This window comes from Trachypithecus francoisi, unplaced genomic scaffold (assembly GCF_009764315.1).
Source record: "Trachypithecus francoisi isolate TF-2019V2 unplaced genomic scaffold, Tfra_2.0 Lachesis_group3, whole genome shotgun sequence".
NCBI lineage: Eukaryota > Metazoa > Chordata > Mammalia > Primates > Cercopithecidae > Trachypithecus > Trachypithecus francoisi.
In genome coordinates, this window is record NW_022681468.1 from 108,473,439 (window position 1) to 108,496,215 (window position 22,777).

General features: G+C 46.0%; 1 protein-coding gene across 2 annotated transcripts in view; it reads right to left on the minus strand.

The window, feature by feature from the left end:
• Positions 1-22,777, minus strand: part of ARNT2 (aryl hydrocarbon receptor nuclear translocator 2) — a 210,886-nt gene that overhangs the window by 133,248 nt on the left and 54,861 nt on the right. For both annotated transcript variants that reach the window (XM_033189223.1, XM_033189224.1), the window contains exons 3-5: positions 22,369-22,416; positions 9,273-9,486; positions 4,463-4,676 (exon numbers count right to left, since the gene is read on the minus strand). In XM_033189223.1, the coding sequence (XP_033045114.1) occupies positions 4,463-4,676; positions 9,273-9,486; positions 22,369-22,416 (476 nt within the window). The remainder of the gene's footprint in view (positions 1-4,462; positions 4,677-9,272; positions 9,487-22,368; positions 22,417-22,777) is intronic.

A 22,777-nucleotide genomic window follows, 5' to 3' on the forward strand; every position in this document is an offset into this window, starting at 1 on the left:
TTCTTACATTGGTGGATGAGGCCTTGAGCAAAAGAGTAGAATCAGAGCTGGAAGGAGCCTTAGAAACTTCCTGGGTCAAGATGAGGAGAATGAGGGTCAGAGAAGAAAGGAACTTGCCAAGATCACAAAGTGAAAACCAGAACAAAAGCAGGGAGCTTCCAACTCCCTTTCCAGCACTTTTCCACTAGCAGTGTCACTGTTGTATGGTAAGGCTTCACCCATTCTCTCTCCATGTTGACAAATGCTAGTTTTATTCACAGACAAGTCAGATCAGGACACTGACCCACATCACTCCATGATGTTTCTAAGAAGACTGTATATAACTTTTCACCCACTCTTTATCGCCACCTTTCCAGCTAGGAAAAAATTTAATTCAACAAAGAACTCCACCATCACCATCACTCCAGATGCTGCAACTCTTTGCAAGCAAATTGATTTTCTGGGTTCCCTGAGCCAACAGGAGTCTGCAGGCCCCAGTGAAATCAGGTTTCTTGTCCCCTCCCCCCGTGCACATACAAACCTCCACATGTTCAGTACAGGTGACCCTGCAGGTCCAACGAATGAGACATTGAATCACCACTGAGAGAGGCTCAGAGGAGGGAAACTCCACTGGGAAAGGAGGTCAGGCTGCCCTAGTTAAGCCACCCACACTCCAGTAGTCCTCGCCTGGCTCCCTGCCTCGCCTCGACACTCTTCCACCCTGACTCTTCCAAAGTGGACCATGTCACCTCTTACCAGGCCTAAAACCACATGAGTCCAGGGACAGGAGGGTTTGAGAGATTCTAGTCCAATAAATGAAGGCATTATGCCACACCTGAAGTTTTTTAATACAATTTTAAAATTATACCTATGCTTGGGCTGGTTACATACGAAGCCCACTCCAGTCCTGTCCTGAACACCAGGAAAACCCTAAGGCCTGTCTGAGTAGCAGCCCAGTTTCAGAGACCTCCTCCAAGCTCTCCCCCACGGAATCAACAAGGGTTTGTTGTATGTTCTGGGAAAGTTGCATCACACCCTATGACTGTGAAAGAGACGCTGTCTTCTCTTCCATCCTAAGAATAAGAACCCACTTCTCCAGCCTCATCTTGTTCTTCACAAGAGGGGTCTGGCCCATAGGCGAGCGCAGAGGCCTGGCTCTTCACCTTCCACAGGGTCTTCTCTGGCATCCTGGAGGAGGCCCTCCACTGCACCAGTTCTGGCTGCCTTGCCAGTCCAGTGTCCACTCTGAGGACATTTCTGTTCAGATGTGGTTCGCATCACCTGTTTAAACTCTCCCAGACACATTCAGACTTCACATGGACAGAAATGTCCACCCAACTCTGATGAACCAGCTGGCTACACCCTTGGCCAGAGCCTGACCTACCTTGACCATCGCTTCCCTGGCAGCTTCACCAGCTGGGTCTCCTGACTGGGTTTCCAAAAGCCACATCCTCTAGTCACATGTAGAAGTCTGGGAAAGACAGTACTTTCCAGAGAAGGTGATTTCAGCTGTCAAACCAACATTTCCTGGTTGGTTGGTTTCTCCCCTTTTACATCCCTCCCAAATATTTAACTTTATAAGGTGTTTTCCTTAGGATTTCTATATGGAGTTTGCTAATTCAGGCGGGAGAATGGGATAGCAGAGAGTCTTTCTGAGTCTATTTCAGCATTGCTGTTTTACAAGCACATCAAAGCTTACGGCCAGGAGAAAAAGACACTGTCCTTACACCTTAATTCTCTATCCTCTTCCTCCTTTTATACATCTTGGATCATCAGCACTGAGAAAATTACTAATATCCTTCCAAAACAACTGTACACCCCTCACTTTTAGCAACATCTGACTCAGTCTTATCATAAGTGTTATTATAGACGGAATTGTGTTCCCCACTAAAATTGGTATGTTAGAGTCTTAATCCCCAGTACCCCAGAATGTGACTGTATTTGGGAGACAGGACTTTTAAAGAGATCGTTAAGCTTAAATGAGATCATATAGGTGAGCCCTAATTTAGTGACTGGTGTCCTCATAAGAAGAGGGAGAGACACAAAAGATTCATGCACACAGAGGAGAGACCTACACTTAGGCTGGTTATAATTCTTGTGAGAATAAAAGAGGGTGGCCATCTCCAAATCAAAGAGAAGGGCCTTAGGAGACAACAAACCTGCTGACATACTGATCTTGAATGCAATGGACTAAATGCTTATGCTCTCCCCAAATTCATACGCTGAAATTCTAATCTCCCAGATGATGATATTAGGAGATGGAGCCTTTAGGAGGTGATTAGGTACTGTTATAAAACAGATCCCAGACAGATAGCTAGTCCCTTCCACCATGTGAGGACACAGCTAGAAGGCAACATCTATGAACCAGAAAGTAGGCCCTTGCCAGACACCAGGGTGCCTTGATCTTGGACTTCCCAGTCTCTAGAACTGTGAGTGTATTAATCTGTTCTCCCATTGTATAAAGAAATATCTGAGACTCGGTAATTCACAAAGAAAAGAGGCTTAATTTGCTCACCATTCTGCAGGCTGTACAAAAAGCATGATGTTGATATTTGCTTGGCCTCTGGGGAGGCCTCAGGAAACTTATAATCATGGCAGAAGGTGAAGGGAAGCAGGTGTCTTATATGGTAGAAGCAGGAACAAGAGAGAGAGTGGGGAGGTACTATACACAACCAGCTCTTGTGAGAACTCACTTACTATCATGAGAGCAGCACCAAGAGGATGGTACTAAACCATTCAGGTAACCTGCCCCCATGATTCAATCACCTCCTATCAGGGCCCGCCTCCAACATTGGGAATTACAATTGAACATGACATTTGGGTGAGGACACAGATCTAAACCATATCAGTGAGAAATGAATTTCTGTTACTTAAAAGATACTCAGTTTATTGCATTTTGTTATAACAGCCAAAATGGACTAGGACATTGAATGCCCAGCCTCCAGAACTATGAGAAAATACATTTCTGTTATTTAAGTAACCCATTCTGTGGTATTTTGTTATGGCATCCTAGGCTGACCACAATAAACAACACACTCACTAATTCATCAGGCTTCTGCTGAAGGCCTACAATGGGCAAAGCACTGAGTTTAGCACTGTGGGCAGACACAAAAGTAAGTGAGAATACAACAACTCACAATATGATCAGGGAGAATGACAACACAAATATATCTGTCATAGAGCAGAATGCAAATATTTTGGTATAACACTTCTGTAACTCTTGTTTCAACAATGCAAATTTGTTCAATGTAATTGACATATTAAGGAACAATCTGAGCACAATGTAAATTTTGTGTTTGCCTATCTGTAAGAAAAACTAGATGAACATAGAAAGGTTGTGCCTAGCTGAACCGAGCCACATGGAAATACACAAAATTCACATACCTCAGACATCAGTCAGCTCTCTGGGTCCACAGTGTGTTATTAGCCACACTCCTCCACATTTGGAGTTAAAACTCTCTGTCTGATTTCAGGTTACTTTCCTCCTACCACTTCACAATAACATACAAATGATCACACCTTCAGATACCACCTCCATAAACAAACTTTAGGTCATTTTCAAACTCAACTGCCATATGTATGGTAAGATGTATACATTTCTTAACCACTTAATGTTAAAGGTGTGCTACCATTTATAATAGGTTTTTATTTTTGCTTTTATCTGACAAATTGTTGAGTGTTGTGCTTCTAAACCACTTTTTCTCTATAAGCCCTGTAGTTTTTACTGCATGATTGTGTATATTGCAGTGATTTTTAGAAACATGTATGAGTAGAATTGACTGTACTTAAATGTTTCAATAAGGAACTAGATTTCAGGTAACTAAGGCCTGGGTAATGAATGTCTATGGTCAGGATCACAGATAATCACATGCTTACTGCATAAACCTCAAACAGGGCATATGGATCTGGCCAATATATCAACGACAACCTCTAGTGGTAATGTACACTAATTACAGGTAAAATACAGAAAAAGGTGATGTATTAAAAATGGATTTTTAAATGTTATTGAATGAATGAAGTTATCACACAGGCCAAGTCAAATATATTCCCTCACCTTTAAGCAGTTTTTATGGCCTCCAGCTTCCTGGCCTGATTACTGTTTGTTTGTTTGTTTGTTTGTTTATTGATTTATTTATTTATTTTGAGACAGAGTCACACTCTATTCCCCAGGCTGGAATGCAGTGGTGCAATCTCGGCTCACTGCAAGCTCTGCCTCCTGGGTTCACGCCATTCTCCCGCCTCAGCCTCCTCCAGAGTAGCTGGGACTACAGGCGCCCGCCACCACGCCCGGCTAATTTTTTGTTTTTTGTATTTTTAGTAGAGACAGGGTTTCACCGTGTTAGCCAGGATGGTCTCGATCTCCTGACCTCATGATCCGCCCTCCTCAGCCTCTCAAAGTACTGGGATTACAGGCGTGAGCCACCGTGCCTGACCAAGAATTTCCTCTAGAGTCAAACAGCCTCATAAAGGGAGCTCCACTGACCTGTCATTGAGTTTTCTGAGGTGCACAGTTGCTCTCTCAGCTTCTCCACGTCATCAGGATGCACCTGTTCATACAGTGTGCTCCCAAACCATTCTGACTGGGGCTGGTTCAGAACAGGGGTGACGGAGTCAGACACATAAATCACTCGCCCTGTCTCAGCAGCCACCACAAACAGAAATCCATCAGCTGCTTCAAGGATGAGATGCTTCAGTTCCTATAAAGAAAAGATTATGATTGGCACAATACACCGGCAGACCCAGTCTGATTAAACTTTCTTATTGGGAAAGCAACCTTCAGTTTCCTTTATCTGCATATTTATTCTGGTACACGAATAGTTTGGGAAACGAGTGCTTTGTTATTGGAAAATAAGCTAGAAAAATGCACAAAGCTTGCACCACCCCTAAGACACAGCTACTATAAATACAGTTAGCCCTGTCTTCATTAGTCCTTTGTTGGAGAGAGAGAAAATTTCCAGCCTAGGGGGATGGGAGAGCAATGAATGATCACCAGAAGGTGCTAGGCTGCCAGAGGCATGAACAGCTTCGCCACATATTGAAACTGTAGTCATGTCATCGGAGCAGAAGGGCACAACACATAGTGCCTGGCACAAAAGGTGCTAGATAGAAGGAAGGGAAGGGGAAGGGGAAGGTGACAAGGGAGAACGACAGAGACTATGTGTCTCCCCACCCACAGCTTGCCATGCTGAAAGTACACTCTTGTTCCTTTTCTCTTCCTGTATTTCTGAGCTGAATGCTGGCACTGGCTATAAGAGTATCCCCTTACATTTGCATTTCTGTCAGATTTCCAGAACTGACAATAATCACCATCATCTCAAAAGACTCTCAGAGTAACTCTGGGAGGCAGCAGGGAATATATTATCCATATCACCTTACAGTGAGAAGAGGTTAGGAGCATGAACCCTGGGCTCACATTGATTCACTGGGGTCATGACTGTCATTGAAGGCAGGGAGGAAGCTGTTTGGGATCAAGGAAAGGGCAGCAGGAAGCCTTGATATTATCCTCAGAAGGACGTGGATGGGGCAAAATCAACTTTGTTAAAACGAGATGTCTTGTCTTTGTAGTGCCTGAAGGCAGCTCACATGTAGTTGCCCATGCTATTCTCACATCAAGCTCAGGAGCCCTTTGCCACTGAATGAAACGGGCTTTGTGCCTGCCGGAGCCAGGCACTAAGTCTTCCCCAGACACTGTAATCCATGGCCACCCTTCCAACCACTTCAAGTACTGTTCAGACTCCAGAGGACAAAGGTATCCTTCTAGGTCAGCAGCTGGCAAACAGTTTTTGCTGGCAATCTTTTGTTTGAATGTAATCTTACATGAAAACCCCACTGTAAAGCACATGGACAGCCAGCAGAGTGGAGGCAAACGGTGGAGAATCTGGCGTCCCAAATCCCAGTCCCTGAGCAGGGTACAAGGACCCAGAGGCTAGAGAATATTGATGTGCTGATGAGCACAACCCAGGGAGCTTTGTAAATGTGTTTAAGCCCTTGGCTGGGGAGGAATTCTAACATTCTCTGCCTGGGAAACCAGGGCAGAAGCAGTTGGTATAAGCATTTTTTAAGGGTAAGTTTATTTTGCCCATTTCTCTTGCTTTGCACTTCTGCTGTTCTGTGTCACCTAGATGCTTAGTTAGTTCAGGGAATTCGGTCAGCATTTTTATTTTCAGTTTTGGGATGATCTTCCCAACAGAAAGAGCTGTAAGAGAATTAAAAGCGGAAGAGGATGTCTGGGGAAGTACAGAATTCTTTGTCACTGGAGGAGAGGAAGTGGAGGCTGAATGACTTTACTCATGTATTCACATTTTTGTCCAGTTTGCAAAGACTGTGGAGAGGTCTTATGGGATGAAGCCCCACGTGCATCACGGACCCTCTTTTACCACTCTCCTCCCTGATGTTTATTCCCTGGGAGACCATCCATCACTACCAAGTTCCTATGCCCTGAATCCAGAACTAGCCTCTACATTCCAAGAAAACAAACAGTCACGGTTAAAAGCATGTATTCTGGAGTAGAAGAAGACTATCATCTATGGCTCTGCCACTTAGCTGTGCAACTTTTGGCATGTTACTTCACACCCTCAGTAATTTTTTTCAGTGAGCTCTTGCAAGGTTAAATGAGATGCTGTGCGTGAGGACTTAGTAAGGGCCTGGCACACAGTAGGTGCTCCATAAATGTAACCATTATCATCACCATCCAAGCAGCTGAGAGAGGAACAAAGGTACGGCTCATCTGACCTGCATAGCTGCCTTCTCTCTTCATGCCACTTTCATAATCCTCAGTCACTTAAAGATAACAAGATTTATCTCAAACATTGACCCTGCAGGTTTTTTGGTGAGGATTAAAAAAAATAGACAAAAAACTGACTCTAGCAGCTATACAGTGCTTAATAATTTCTGTCTGTTACTTACCAGCTATTCACCCTTCATTATGCCTCAGACCCATGTTCAACAGTCTATGCTTGTTGCCTTCCTCACCACAACCACACAAGCTGGGAGCTATCATGCATTTATTTTTACAGAGGTGGAAATGAGGCTTGAAGCTCCTGCCCTGACCACCACAGTTTGTGTCCTCCAGGTGGCAGATATTACCACTGCTGGACCTTCCTAACATCTGCCAAGGGAGGGCTCCCATGACCACTGGGATGATTTAAAAAGGGATCAAATAGGTAAAGTCCTTGCTAAAGTGTCTAACACAGAACAGACAGTAATAAACGTTAGTTCCTCCTCCCTTGTTCTTTATCTAAACCTAACTTCCATGACATAAATCGAGTCTCGGCTCTAACAGAATAAACCATTCTGTCTCCCAACAAAATTTTTTTCATTCCTGCCTCTGAGATTCTGTGTACACTGTTGCCTTTTTGTGAAATCTCTTCTGCTCCCCTCTTTCTAGGTATTTTTTGTGGCTCCTTTCTATGCCAATACTGTCTCTGTCCTGAGAAGTTCCTCTTGATAATACCAGGACTCTACCACTCTATTTCAGCTTGACCACACGCTGTGTCTTGTTAAATCCTCCATTACTTTTAGGACCCTATATTCTACATACTTTTGCATTTCCTAACTGCATGCCCTGACAACTGTATCATTTCACCTCTCCCGCAATACCCCCCACCCCACTCTGCTGTATACAATGAAGCGCTTTCAAATCCATCATCTCATTTATCCTGCAAAAGCTCTTAGAGACAGGAAAGCAAAACGTTTTATGTTCATTTCACAGGATGAGCACACTGAAGCTTAGAGTATTTGCCAATCTGCCCTATGACCAGCGCATGGAAATACAAAGACCCTGAACACAGGCTTCTGGCTCATGTAAATCCACTTATAAAATATGACCTCACTAGCCATTTTATGTGTTTCTTCTTGCCAACTAGTCAAAGACTAGTGTAGGTGTTAAAAATATGGCTTTGGGGTCCTACCAACCTGTCTTCACTGGACCCAATCTTGGCTCCTCCACTAAGCAGCGGATTAACCCTGAGCAATCTGCTGACTCTTTCTAAGCCTCAGTTTCCTCATCAATAAAACAGAGCTAAATAACTGGCTTCTTCACAGGGCTAGAGTAAGTAGTAAATGAGATATTTCACAGAAACCTATGACTCACACCAGCCCCCAGAAATGCCGGCCAGATAAATGCTCTGATCCCGGCCACTATTATCACTACTGCTGCCATCACTGTCTTTTTCCTTTAACTTTTATTTTAAGTTCACAGGTACACATGCACGTTTGTTACATACTGCCAAGGGAGTAAACTCATGTCATGAGAATTTGTTGTACAAATTATTTCATTATCCAGATCCTAAGCCCAGTACCCATTAGTTATTTTTTCTGATCTCTTCCTCCTCCCAACCTCCACCCTCTAGGAGGCTCCAGCGTGTGTTGTTCCCCTCTCTGTGTCTGTGTGTTCTCATCATTCAGCCCCCACTTACAAGTGGGAACATGCGGTATTTGATTTTCTGTTCCTGCATTAGTTTGCTAAGGATAGTGGCCTCCAGTTCCATTCATGTTCCTGCAAAGGACTTGATCTCATTCTTTTATATGGCTGTGTAGTATTCCATGGTGTATATGTACCACATTTTCTTTATCCAGTCTGTCACTGATGAACGTTTATGTTGAGTCCATGTCTTTGCTATTGTGAATAATGCTGCATTGAACATACATATGCATATGTCTTCATGTAGAACGATTTATATTTCCTTGTATATAAACCCAGTGACGGGATTGCTGGGTCGAATGGTATTTCTGTTTTTAGCTTTTTGAGGAACCTCCACACTGCCTTCCACAATGGCTGAGCTAGTTTACACTTCCACCAGCAGTGTATAAGTGTTCACTTTTCTCTGCAACCTCACTAGCATCTGTTATTTTTTGACTTTTTAGTAATAGCCATTCTGACTAGAGTGAGATGGTATCTCATAGTAGTTTTGATTTGCACTTCTCTAATGATCAGTGATGCGGAGCTTTTTTCATATACCATCACTTTCATAGGCTGATTATATCAGCACGATTCCAGCACACAGTGTTTTTACTAACTTCTTCCTGTGTCAGTGTGCTGAGCACGATGTTCAGATGCTCAATATATTTTTTTGAGTGACATCTCATTAAGGTTATGGGAAACATAAAAGCAGAAGACCCAAAGATCAGACAAACCCTCTGTTGAACACAGTTTCTTGGAGAAAAATGGAAACAAAACATCTTGGCTTCATTCCTTCCTCAACCTTGAGCCCTGGTTCCCCACATAGTTGATTTCATCTTGATGATGCTGGGATTCTCCCCCCTTTCCAATGGTGATGTGATGACCAGGGTACCTGCTCTGTGAGGAAGGAAGGCTTGTAGGCGCCATCGGTGGACTTGTTCCCTGTACCCCTCATGGACTTCATGTGCGAGACGGCCATGCGGAGGATGGTGAGCTTGTCTGGCTTCCGAGCCAATGCGCTGCACGTAGGGACCATGTCGGAGAGCTCCGTGATGTATTGAGTCATCTTGTTCCGTCTGCGCCTTTCAATTTCACTATGATTCTCTCTTTCCAGAAAGCACGAGATCAGAAGAGGGGGAAAAAAGAGAAGTATCAGATTAGGGATTACTATCTAGTGGGATAAAACCATTAACACCAAGTCATCAGGAACTAGGGGCTAACACCTAACAGCTGAGTGCTTTGAATGAATATTGGGCAAGGCGGACCTTTTGAGTCCCCAGCAAGCTCTTACATCTACATGTTGGAAGCACAGACATCTATAGTCTCAATCTCTAAATACATAGCAAAATCTTCTAATTACTCCCATATGCCTGAGGTATTTTTGTAAGCACAAAAAATTGAGACATGAGGGCTGGGCACAGTGGCTCACACCTGTAATCCCAGCACTTTGGGAGGCCGAGGTGTGCAGATCACTTAAAGCCAGAAGTTTGAGACCAGCTTGACCAACGTGGTAAAACCCCATCTCTACTGAAAATACAAAAATTAGCTGGGCGTGGTAGCGCATGCCTGTAATCCCAGCTACTTGGGAGGCTGAAGCATGAGAATTGCTTGAACCTGGGAGGTGGAGGTTGAAGTGCGCTGAGATCACACCACTGCACTCCAACGGGTGCATACATAAATCTGTACATGGATATACACACGTGCACACACACAAATGTGGTTACTGTCTGCTTCAATATGTGGTTTACATGTTTTATCTTTACATATTTATTACATATAATATGTAATATATAAATATAAGTATGTAATAAACATATTATATCTTGCAGTAAGAAGCACTATATAAGTCTTGCCATTCTTTGTGTCACTAAGCAGACCAATAATGCTACAAATTTACTTTAAAGTTGTGAATAAGCCTTTGTTCTATGCCCAACACATTTTCTGCAGCATAGTAATAGAACAGGTACACCCCTGGCTTATGAAACAATAAATAACCAATTTAAAATAAAAACACATTGCAAAGGAATTACTGAATGCAATCTCTGTGATGTGTTACGATAAAAAACTAGCAGAAGGGAGGGTAGAATATTTCCAACCCAGGCTTTTTACCTTTAGGTTTGAAGGAGTCACAGCCAACCCAGTTCAACGACTCTAAGACAAAGCTGTTAGTTGGGATAAAAGAATTATCTAAACATATATCCCATGTCTGCTGCAGGATTTAGGGTTTCACTGGTGTTCAAAGAATGAGAGTGACACTAAGGGCAAGAAAAAAACAACTCAGGCAGGGCTGCCTCCAAACACTGCATGTATTAATGAACTTAATAGCCCATCCTCCCAGACTGGGGAACAGACATGCCAGTCGGCTCTGATGACACCAAGTAGCACGTGTTGAGGGCCTCTGAACACACAGACCAAGGGGAAGTGAGACTGCAGTAGAGGTCACTGCAGAGCAACCTGAGCCGTCCACAGTGCACCTTCCAGATCCCATGAGCAGAGGAGTGGTAGAGAAAACAAGGAATGCCCAACTCTGTCCTCAAGCAGTGGGGGGTTAACTATGAAGATAAAACATACACCTTGCATAGTGGAAATGAAAGGCAGAGTATGATTAAATGCTTCAAAAGGCCACAATAGAGAACAACAGCAAAGAGGAGATGGTGATCCTGGAGCTGAGGGTGCTGGAAGGGGTAGGGAGGAGGAACTGGGAGACAGCTGGGCCTAACCTGTCAGCGAGTAGAGGAGGTCTACTTTGGGGAGGGGTTCAGCAGGATCAAATAAAGGCCTGGAATTGGGAAGAAGCATTTGAGGGTGGTGAGGAGGCAGGCCTAGATGGAAGGGTAGAGATGGGCCCTGGAGGAGAGGGGTCGAGGAGCATGAGAAGCTGGGAAACCTTGCTGGACAACAAAGGGAAAGCTGTCATGCATGCCAAGCTGATAAGAGCCATGATGCTCTCTGCCTCCGTGGCTGGCTTCTCCAGGGAGGTTCAGGCTGGGGGACAAGTTCAGAGTCGGGGAGGAGGAGATGGAGGCTGGGACCAGCAGGGAAATTCCTGAGGCCTGGTGCTCTTCTCCCACCCACAAAGGATAACTCTGCAGCCAACCCACTGGAATGGTGGAAACACCAGTCCCAGCACAAATGCCCTTGGTCCACAGAGCACAGCCACTCTGGTAGGGAGGGGCATATACTCTCCAGGAGAAATGGCTCCTGCATAATCAAGCAGGGCTTGTTGACTGAGGGGTAGATAAAGGTAACCAGAGAAGAATGGGTTGGGGCGGGGCAATCCTAAAGAAAGAAAGCAATGAAAAAGGGGGATTTGGTTACAGATTGTTGAGTTCTTTAGTGCATTCAGGAACCCTTCCCTGGAGGAGATACAGGAATTCTTTTCCTTCTCTCCAAAACTCTGAAGCAGGTAAATGAGTGGTGGCAGCCCACCCTGAACGGGGTCTTCACCAGCATCTCCTGCATTTGACTCCTTAGCCAGGAGCTTGTGAAGAGACAACTAAGGTGCAGCAAGAAAGGTCTGGAGGAGCTCTCAGAGGAGGGCGAGCCCCCCGCCTCACCAGACTACACTTCATCAAGGCCCGATGGGGTTGGTGGAACACAGAGACAGTTGTCTGGGGCTGCTGGCGTTGGAAGATGCTGGGAAGCACCCTGGCTGCTGATGGTAGTACATGCATGAGTTAGGCCTCAGGCTGCACCCACCACCCCGCACTCGCCCGCCAGACACCCTGGAGAACCGGCTTTCCTCCCATACACTCACACCACCTAGCGTCTGCATTCCAACTCTTCAGCCTGACTTCTGGGATCTCCCTCATCAGGCGCCACCCACAGCCCCGTCCTCTATTCCAACCACGTGTCAGCTGCTCCCTACCCCTCAATATCACCAGGCAATAGCCATTCCTACTTATCTTCGATTCAGAACACGGGGAATTGCTCCCTTCCCTCAAAACTCCAACTGTGTCAAAGCTCTTGCAGCTGTTTGCTGGTTCTCTCCCACCTTCTCCATGCTGACTCCTTGCTGTCACCACTTTTCCCCTTGTCACCAACCACCTTTTCCCAGCGTTTTTCTCCACTCTCACCCTCCAGTTTAGCCTTCATGTTGTGGCCAGACTGATGTTTCTCAAAATACAAACCAGAGCCTTCCCTTAAGCCCCTTCCACTGAGCCTCCAAATCCTTCAGCTGGTCACTGTGGCCACTGCTTCAATGCAGGGCTGACGCACACTTGCTTCTGATACTATTATCCAAAGAGCTTGTCCCATAGTGGCACAGACCATCTTGCTTTATAAATATTCTGCAGGCAAAAAAAATTCATGTAATTCTTAAACTGAGATCTAAAGCAATTTCACCACAGTGCTCTGTGAACCCAATCTGTGAGATAAGGTGTGTGAAGAAGATAGCCTTAGTGCAACGGCTTAAAAACTGATTGTATTCATTGCCTAGCCCAGAAAATGCTCCAAGCACTTTATATTTTATGAAATAATACTGAGTTACCAGCAGAATGTCAAAATGACTGACAGCTGCCAATTACTTAGCAACAAGATTTGATAAGTGACATACACATATATATGTACAGTTTCATTTTGAAGCCTTCATCAAGGCAGGCGGGATGATGTCATCTTGTGAATACAGAAGGACGTATCTCCAAGACTATGTTTGCTGGGGCAAGGCCATCTCCTCCCCAGAGTGAGGGGACAATTTGGGGTCTGCCTGGAGGAGCTGTAGGAGTGAGTCTCTGAACCTGGTATCTGTGACTTGCATGTGCCCCACATGCTTGCTTGGCACTGATAGCATCAATAAAGAAATTAACTCCTATGGACAGGGAAGCAGGACCAGGACTCCAGAGAATTGACAGCTGGGGACACAGGTAGAGCTGTCAGCTTCAAAGACACCTCTGCTGTGCTAAGAGGACCCAGAGCTTGGCTCCAGGAGCACAGCTATGGAAATCAAGGCACAGAAAGAAGAGGTTCAACTAACTGCACACTGACTTGTGTTTCTTTTCCAACTCTGCTCCTAATGGGAACCTCCTAAGTTTAATCTGAACAGTGAGGTACCCATCTTAATTAAAGTACACAAAAGGAGAATTTTACAAGATCTCAATAAAGAGCATCCTTTAACTGTTGACAGCAGTTGAGTCTCCTGTCTCCTATGGGAAGGGAACCTTAGACCCGGAGCAAGCAGACTGAATGAGACAGCCCCATTCTGGGAACTCCCTGATCACTGCAGACATGGTACACCTGGAGCATACTTCGAGTCTGGGAGTTACCGCGCTGGGTACTGGAAACGGGTGCAGGACAGGACAGAGAGCCCACAGACAAGCAGGGGCAACAGAGAGTGAGCAGGTACAGACACAATCCCTGTGTGGTTCCCTTGTACACTAAAAGGTCAGAAGAGGATGCTGTGAGTGTGTGATGGGGAGAGCTCCCTGTGAAAAAGTCCTAGGGAAATACTCAGGAACCCTAGGACCTGGTGAGAGGTGACAACATGCTAGCAGCCCTCGCTCTTGGCGCCTCCTCGGCCTCGGCATAGTGGACATGGACGAGGGGGCAGCTTGTTTCTCATTGGACAGTCTTTTTTAAAGTGTCCTAGTAAACCACACTGATAACAAAGCCTACTGGGTGATTGGCCTGCTCCTTTTTCTGTCCTCTCTGAACCACCAAGGTTTGTTTGTCTGAGGGCCATGACTAAGGTTGAGGCCTTTCTCTGATCTTACTTTTCCTTTTGGGCCTGTTCCTCTTGGTCCCTATTATAGAAAACCAAGGTTGCCAGATTTAATAATGCCTCCAAATTTTGTTCAGGGCCCAGGGCTTGCTTTTGGAGCTTTCTCAAGCGCCACCAGAGTGGATGCTGAGGCCGAGGAGGCGCCGAGAGCAAGGGCTGCTAGCATGTTGTCACCTCTCAATGGGACACTGAAAGGCCCCGCACAGGGCCTGGCTGAGAGGAGCCACAACATAAACCTAAGTGCTTCTGCAGCCTCTCTTTGCTCATGTCAGGTTGATCAGGTGTGGGCACCTCAAGGCAGCAGGTAGGCCAATGCAAGATACTATGAGAGATATGACCAACTCTAGCTCTAGCCAGGCCACCTACACCGCCATGGTCCAAATTTGAGAAGTCAGCACTTGAAATAATACGACTGATCACAACTCACTGCCAGCTTCAGAGCTACATGGGTCACATGTGGAATGTCTGTAGAGCAGCCCTGCTACAGATGGCACCAGGACCACATTTCTCCATGATGCCTCAGCTTCCATTTCTACCTCCTGAGGTCCATACCCCTCTCCAGGCCACAGCGGTCCCAACCACAGACCTGCTGAGAATAAACATAAAGCTTCTCCCCAACCTGGAGAAGCATCACCAAGCAGCTGCCACTCTCAAAGCCATCGGGCTTGGAAACAGGCCTCACTCAGGGCAGAATTTGTGCTCATTTCCCCAGATTGCACCAGAACTGGAAGACTGGTCACTAGGAGTTTTTTCCTTTTCAGAATTCACCCAGCACACAGTGATAACCTCTGCTCTTGGACAATTCATCAAACTGTGCATGGCTCAAGTTACTGAACAAACAAGGCTTTCTGCCTGCAATTCCAGTAAATGGCTTCAGCACTTCTCAAGCAAAGGAAGCATCAATCCCCTTCTCCCCCTACTAGGGATTTCTCCGTGAGATTTAACCAGCCAGGGTGGAGTCAGAACTGTAGGAAGAGACCCTTTGCATAGGCTCATACCACCTGGCCTTCAGAGATAGCCCAGGGGAGTCATCAGACCAAGAGTGGCTGCGTGGGGGTCTACACACAAGTCCTGTTCAACTGTCAGCAGCCTCTGGTGCAGTATTAGGCACAGGCTGGCTCTGCCCCACCTCGCTGACACTCGAGAAGGAAGGCTGTGTCTTTCCAGGAATATCCTTCATGGCCGGTGGCTCCTGGGCAACGCTGCAGGGCATTGTAAGAGCCATGAAGGCCAGAGGAAAGCCACTTCAGGAAGCACCATGGAGGTTAGTCAGATACCTGCAGAGAGGGCCCACTGAGGCATATTCAGTAGGGCAGTTTTCCCAGCTTCTGAGGCTGCTCCAGAAAGGGCAGAGGGTTGTTCTCTCCTTGAGAAGGAGGTAGGCATCCTGCTCCCCAGAAGCCATCCAAGGCCCAGGTTTCTGCAAGGCAACTACAAGATATTTGTATGGGTCCAGGCTGAATACAAGACTCACACAAAACACAGGGAGGAGTCTGAGAAGCCCAGATCTTCCCAAGCAGCACCTCTGACAATCCCTGTTCCCAGTGAGACACACATTTTACATGTTTCTATAGCAACTTACGGCTTCCCAAGCACTCTCTCAGCACTGACTACAATCGATCCTTGCAACCCACCCCCACCCGCCAATCAGGAAATACCTCCTTTACCTACAGAGGAGGAAGCTGAGGCTCCAAGGGTCCAACTGACTTACCAGGACTGGGACCAGGCCTGCCAGTCACCTGCTGCCTCTCTCTCACCACCTCTACCCAGCAGAGTACTAACTGGTCCTAGTTCAGAGCTAGAATGCCTGGAGAGACTGGGGAGCAAATATATTTAAAGCTTTATGGGGGAAGAATATGCCTAGCAGCTTCCAAACAGACACAGCTCAGGACTACTTAAGATCCCAGAATTGGTTTCCTCCTCTCTCTCCAAAAAACTCTAGTGTTATTCAGGCACTATCATTTCAAATCAAGGTTAATCTCTCTAGCAGAAAAACTGAAGGGGGTAACATAGCTAAAAATGGTAAGAAACACATCAAGGTGCAGGTCCATCATGTGAGAGCCAAACGTGTTGTATGAAGAAATTACCCTGGCTGGGCACAGTCGCTCACACCTATAATCCCAGCACTTTGGGAGGCCGAGGCAGGCGAATCATCTGAGGTTGGCCAGCCTGGCCAACACGGTGAAACCCTGTCTCTACTAAAAATACAAAAAATTAGCTGGGCATGGTGGTGCACACCTTTAATCCCAGCTACTCGGGAGTCTGAGAATCGGTTGAACCCGGGAGGCAGAGATTTCAGTAAGCCGAGACCGCACCATTGCACTCCAGCTTGGGCAACAAGAGCAAAACTTTGTTTCAAAAAAAAAAAAGGAACTCACCCATTCATATTAGCACGGTGTTAGAAAGCCACTCCCTCCTACAAAATCTTTCATTCCAGTGTGTGCTAACCCTAACCCTAACCCTAACACGGACCATAACCCTAACCCACTAAAGCAACATGGACTTTAGTTGCTCATAGGCAACACTGTACCAGGTTCTACTCAGCTTATCTGCAACTCTTGTCTGGTTCATACAAACTGAGACTGTAGAGGCAGGAGGAGGCATGGGAAGTTTGGAAGGGCTCATCTTGGGGTTTGCTCTGCAACATCTGAAAGGCTTGGCTGAATCTCTTCCTGCTTTACAAGGACCTCACATGCCCATCCAGTGTGTCCCACACATGGTGACTGATAAGATCAGGTCAGATGAAAAAAGGGGCACTCCTTGCTGCTGCCTGGTCATCCTCTCTGCCTTGGAAATACTTTAGGCATCTTCTCACTTGGAAACAGAGTAACCCACTCTCTAGGCTAAGATGCTCAGACTAAGAATTCTGGAAACCCACAGTTTTCTTTTCTTTCTGCCAGGAAAGACCTCTGCAGGACACGCCTACCTTGCATATTTTCCTTATCAACAGAGTTTTGGTCATGATACCTACTCACAAAGCAGGAATGATTAAAACTAAAACATCACCACAACCTGTAAAGCCAGGGGGGGAAGTGCCTACAAGCTTAAATACCACACAAACCAAAAGGGATGTACCAAAAGGGGCGTGATGAGAAACAAAAGGTCAATTCTGCAGAAGCTTTCCTGGATGAATATCTTTACCTTTAGAGGTTCACTGTCTAACTACAAAATATAAGGCATAAGTTTGGACTGGTGCAATTGAGTACTACAATCTCACCAAAGAACAGCCAATGGGGTCACTTACGGCCATTTCTACAAAGGCTAAAGAGAGGCCAGGAAGCCCATTGATAAGGGATTTTGAGTCCAAGCTCTTAGGAGGCTCCAAGCACTGGAGCTGAATCCTCAGTAACAGATACGAGAACTCCTTGGAAGGTCTTTAGGGTCTTTTGAGAAAGGGTGCAGAATGAGTCTGAAGGGAGCAAAAATACACAGATAATACACAGTGACAAGAACTAAAGTTTGAGGAACGCATACTTGTTTGTCCCCAAGTTGTAAATGTAACATAAAAAGACAGTTAGGACTGTTTCCTCTCTTTGTTTTAATGAAACATTATGCATACATTCACACACGTAAGGCACTTGATGAGCAGGTGTATAATTTTGACTCTACAGATGGCAGCTCTGGGATGTTACAGTGCCCTTTGTGAAACAATATTTAAGATGCCTCCACGTACTGGTGGCAGCTGACCCCAGCTGCAGGTACGAGAAGGTATCCTGGAACTCCCTAGAAAATGTTAATCTAAGGGGCCATTAAAGTAGGAAGATGCCCCTGAACCACTCAGAGTGATGAAAAGGCTTTTGGCCTCTGCTTGAGTGTAAGGTTGCAGGACGTGCTGGGCGGGACTGGCATCTGCCTCCCAGGCACACCAAGACCATCCACACAGGCACACGAACCAGGAAGGACTGGTGCTGACCTCACTATAGGAGGGGGCGGCACCACTACCAGCTGCCCAGGAGGATCATCTTTGGAGAAACACTTTCTGGAGTGTAATCAGCATTTTTCCAAAGACACAGGGTTTATCACTACCTGCTGTTAGGATCAGTGACTTGATAACTGGAATTCCAAGAGTGAGGTCAAGCCAAGTGCTCCCAGTGGAGGCTGCTTTCTCAGCTGAGCCCAGGAAGAAAGGCTGGCTCTGCGACTTCACTCCTTTTCACCTCCTTGGCAGAAAGGCCTTCTCTGAAACTCGTGCCATCCATCTTTGCCACCTTCTAGGCTCTTTATCATCATCACCACTGCCCACCCACACAGTCAGCCCCTGCCCCCAGACCACCCCCCACGACAGCCTCTGCAGGGGGTGACGCACACCCATCCATCTGTCTCCCCACGCCTCTGCCCCCAGGACTGACCTCTGCCTCCTCTACTAGACCTCAGCCAGCCTCTCCCATGGTGGTGGCTTCTCACTATTTGACCACAACTTCCTACTTTTCCAGCCCTCTCAAACTCCCACAACATTAGAACTATTCTTGGACTGCATTGCTACTTCCCGTCCCTGGCGTCCTTCATTCTCTTCTCACTCTTCCGGACTCCCAGCTGCCCTTCACTCCCTCTGCCATTGGACCCATAGCTTGGCCTCTTCAACCACCCTCTCATCGATACCTTAACCACCTCGACTCCTGTCCTTCCATGGCACCTGCCCTAATTCTCAACCCTGAGTCTGAGAAAAGCCTGCATCGCCTGTATCCACTACTCTGGGTATTGCTGGAGGGAAACTGCACTTATACACAATGATGCCACCTCACATTGGTGGTCCACAATCTCAAATGGGGTCTAAAGTTTTTACATCTCTGTCTTCGGTTAGCCTCCTTCCTGTGAATTCAACCCAGGGCCACCCCAAACTTCGCTCTCCCACATAATAGCAAACCTCTTCCTACCTGTGGCACACAGCTCCATTTCCTACCTAATCAAGACAATGGAAGCCACGAGAATTAACACCTCCACTTCTGATACACCCACAGCCTCGCACCTGGCCTCACCTGCAGCTCCTTCCTTCTGGCTTGGAGCATGAGTACTCCCTTCTGTGGGCTTGGGTCTCTCTCCTCGTCCTCTGAACCCATCTCTCCCCAGCCTCACTCCTGAGCCTTCCAAATCTCTGACTATCCCATTCTTTCCCCTCCTCACATGGATGCACTCACTGTCTTCCCATCCTTAAAAAGTACCCCTCCCGGAACCCCTTCCTTTTTGATCTACATCCAAACTGCTCAAAGAGTTGTTCTCACATATCTTCATGTCTTCATCTCCCAATCAGTCCTCAGCCCACTGTAATCTGGCTTCTGTCCCCCAGGTCCCTGAGACTTTGTGTGGGGGAAAGGAAACTTTGAATGTAGGCAGAGCCACATTCTGCATATCACAGCTCCCAGAACAGCATGAATCCCATGTGCGAGAAAGAGCTGAGGCCTTGGGATGTGGTGAAGCGGGCCTGAGACCATTTCTGGCACTGGCAGGCGGGATCCTGGAATGCATGTGCACGTATGGGCGTACGCATGTGTGTGCTTGTGTGTGCACCTGAGGTCACATAGCAGTGGCAGCTTCACATCTACTACTTTGTTGCATCTAAGGCCTGCTGTGACGCGCCTGGCTATGCTAAAGTAGGAACCACACCAAATTCCTGTAATTGCGCTCCTTTGTGACTGTGACCATACTTCCCAAATCAAAAATTGAGACATGAGGTCTCATGATAGGCAGGACTTTTAAACTTGGAAGCCCCCTTGCGAAAAGCTGGAAAAGCTGATTGCACACATACATCAAGAGACAGAAACCATGGCACAGCACCCTGCCTAGATTCTGAGTCAGCAAACTACAGTGGGTGCTGGCTCACAGGGCAGCCTCTATCTCTTCCAGGGCCTCACATGAAGGGGCTTCTGTTGTATGATTGTAAGAAGAGAAAACAGGAGAGGCACTGGGGTGTTCCATGCCAATTGGAAGCAGATTCTCCACTCCTCCCCTGGACAGCAGCCACAGTCACAGCAAAGTGGAGGGATGAGGGTGGACTCAGTCATCTCTCCTAGTGCTGAGCAGCTCAGATGTATCCATGGGCCCATTCACTGAGGGCCCAGCAGCTAAGCCTATGTGACATAATAAAGTGGCCTCTGTGGTCCTACAAACTCATTCCTATTAGTAACAGCACATGCTGGAAACACATCCTATCTTCCTTATTTTTCACAAGGGAAGTGATATGGTTCATAGACGCCTGGGTTTGAACCTTGACTGTATAAAAACGAACTCACAGACAGGCTCACGAGATAGTTAACCAGAGTGTAGAGTTTCTGTTTCTTATTTATTGGGCCTAATACAAGAGCTTTTTGTACCCCTGCACTATTATTTCATCACAGACACTGATCTTTCCAACGTTAAACAAACGTCACTCCTCATCTCTCTTCCTCTTTATGTTTTGAGGCCCCAGGAATCATCATTTCCTGAGGTTAGCATGCTATGGAATGTTATCTCAAGGGGAATTTTGATGTGGAGGAATCAAAGTCATTGTTTCCTCATAGAGAGAGGCTGTGTACAGTGAGAGCAAACTGGGGCAGGGAGATATGTGCCCTTCTTTCCATTTCAGCAAGAAAGCACACCCTGCTATTAAAATGTATCCCAAGAAATGGGTGGATGTCCAAGCTGTCATTCTGTCTGCACCAAGGGAAAACAATATATGCTTTTGTTATTGAAACTCATGTCCTGTTTTGATTAGAAACTCCAAGGTCATTAGTGACGAAAATGTTCTCCATCTCCTCTCTACTGTTTCAAGCAAAGCATAAGCTGAAAGAAGGAAGGAAAAGATTTTGGGGAGGAAAGTGTATGGCATGATGAGAGTTTACTACGGACTTGGAGACTCTGGGAATCTGTGGGAAGTAACGAGATGCATGTCCCTCTTGAACTGGTGGAAAAGTGTGCTGAACTCACAATCGCAAGGCAGTTTGTAAAAGGAATCATCACCAAAAATGGCCACCATGAGGGGAGAAAACTAGGGCAACTCAGGGGGCCCAGGACTCAATACGTACGTGGTTCATCCAAAACAACTGAGGCCATCAGCCCAAACTACGGACCATGGACACAGAAGAAAAGTAACCATCACCCATGGCAAGTTTTCAAGTCCATCAATGACCAAGAATTAGGAAGGCTTGGAGGCTTGGCTAGTGGGGAGGAATGTCAAGGCAGTCCCGTCCTTAAGCAAGTGGGTACAGATGTGAATTTTGCTAAGAATGATGGAATGATTTGTGCTCTCCTGTCAACATTGCCAAACTTCCTACCATATCTTAAACACAATGGGAAAAAAAAAAAGAGTCATGGGATTGGGCCTGCCTTATCCTTCATGTATGTAATGTATATAACCCCATGGACATTCGTGATCCAGCAAACTTTCCATGAAGTGGTCTGCACTCAGGATGGCCCCGCAGAGCCGAGATAAAGAGGCTGTCACATGGCCAGAGGGCAACACAGTTTTTAAGAACTGAAAACCCAGTTTTCTATCCTGCATCCAGAATACAGCTGCCCTGGTTTCTCATATCTCTTCTTATTTTCCATGGTAGCAATAAAAGACTTATCTTGACAGTTTTTTCTAAACTTGAACTCTAGGGCTATTCAGCAAGAACGAATTCCTCTGTTTGCTTTATAAGCAATGAAAATAATTTTAATAGATTCCTTTTTAAAAAATAGGACTTTTTTTTTTTTTTTTTTGAGATGGAGTCTCATTCTGTTGCCCAGGCTGGAGTGCAGTGGCGCAATCTTGGCTCACTGCAAGCTCCGCCTCCTGGGTTCAAGCCATTCTCCTGCCTCAGCCTCCCGAGTAGCTGGGACTACAGGGGCCCGCCACCACGCCCGGCTAATTTTTTGTATTTTTAGTAGAGACGGGGTCTCACCATGTTAGCCAGGATGGTCTCCATCTCCTGACCACGTGATCCACCTGCCTCAGCCTCCCAAAGTGCTGAGATTACAGGCGTGAGCCACCACGCCTGGTCTAAAAGTCATAGGACTTTTTAAAAGGCTTTTAAAAATACTTTTTTAAAAGCCTTATTGTCTTTTAAAAGGAATCCTTAAAATTGACATTCATTGCTCATAAAGCAAACAGAGTTAATAACTGGTTACTTACCTTTTGATCATCTATAGCTAGCTGCCACTGGGCCAAATACTGCCACAGAGCGAGGGACTAGGAAGATGGTCAAACTGTAGGCAATGGCTTTTTCAATGACAAAAGAGGTTACATTCTTGTATCTTTCACAAAGGTGATTGCTGGCTATTGGCTTCTTTAAGTCTAAGGAAAATAAAATAAACTTACCTTGAAAATTTACTGGGGCCTTCACCATCTTCATCATCGAAGTCCATTCTGAAAAGTCAAGATCACAAGTGAGCACTGATTATCTGGAGAACATTTTAACTGGTAACAGGAGCTGCTGGAACAAAAGGAGCTTTATTCACTAGGACTGCTATCCATTGGTCCCAACTTTTGGCAGTGCTACAAGCAGTATCTCTACACAGTCATCAAACATGTTCAAGACAAGAAAAGGCAAAATGAAAGGTCTTCAGTCTAAGCACCACTAATTCTATGGCTGGGAATATTCAAGTATCAACTTGTCCCTCCAGAACTCTATACGCCATTCCCTTCTCAGAACTCTTAGCAGCCAGTGGATTGCTCTGGCTACGATGGAAAGGTATATCTTCCTTGTCTCTCACCATCTTTGGGAATA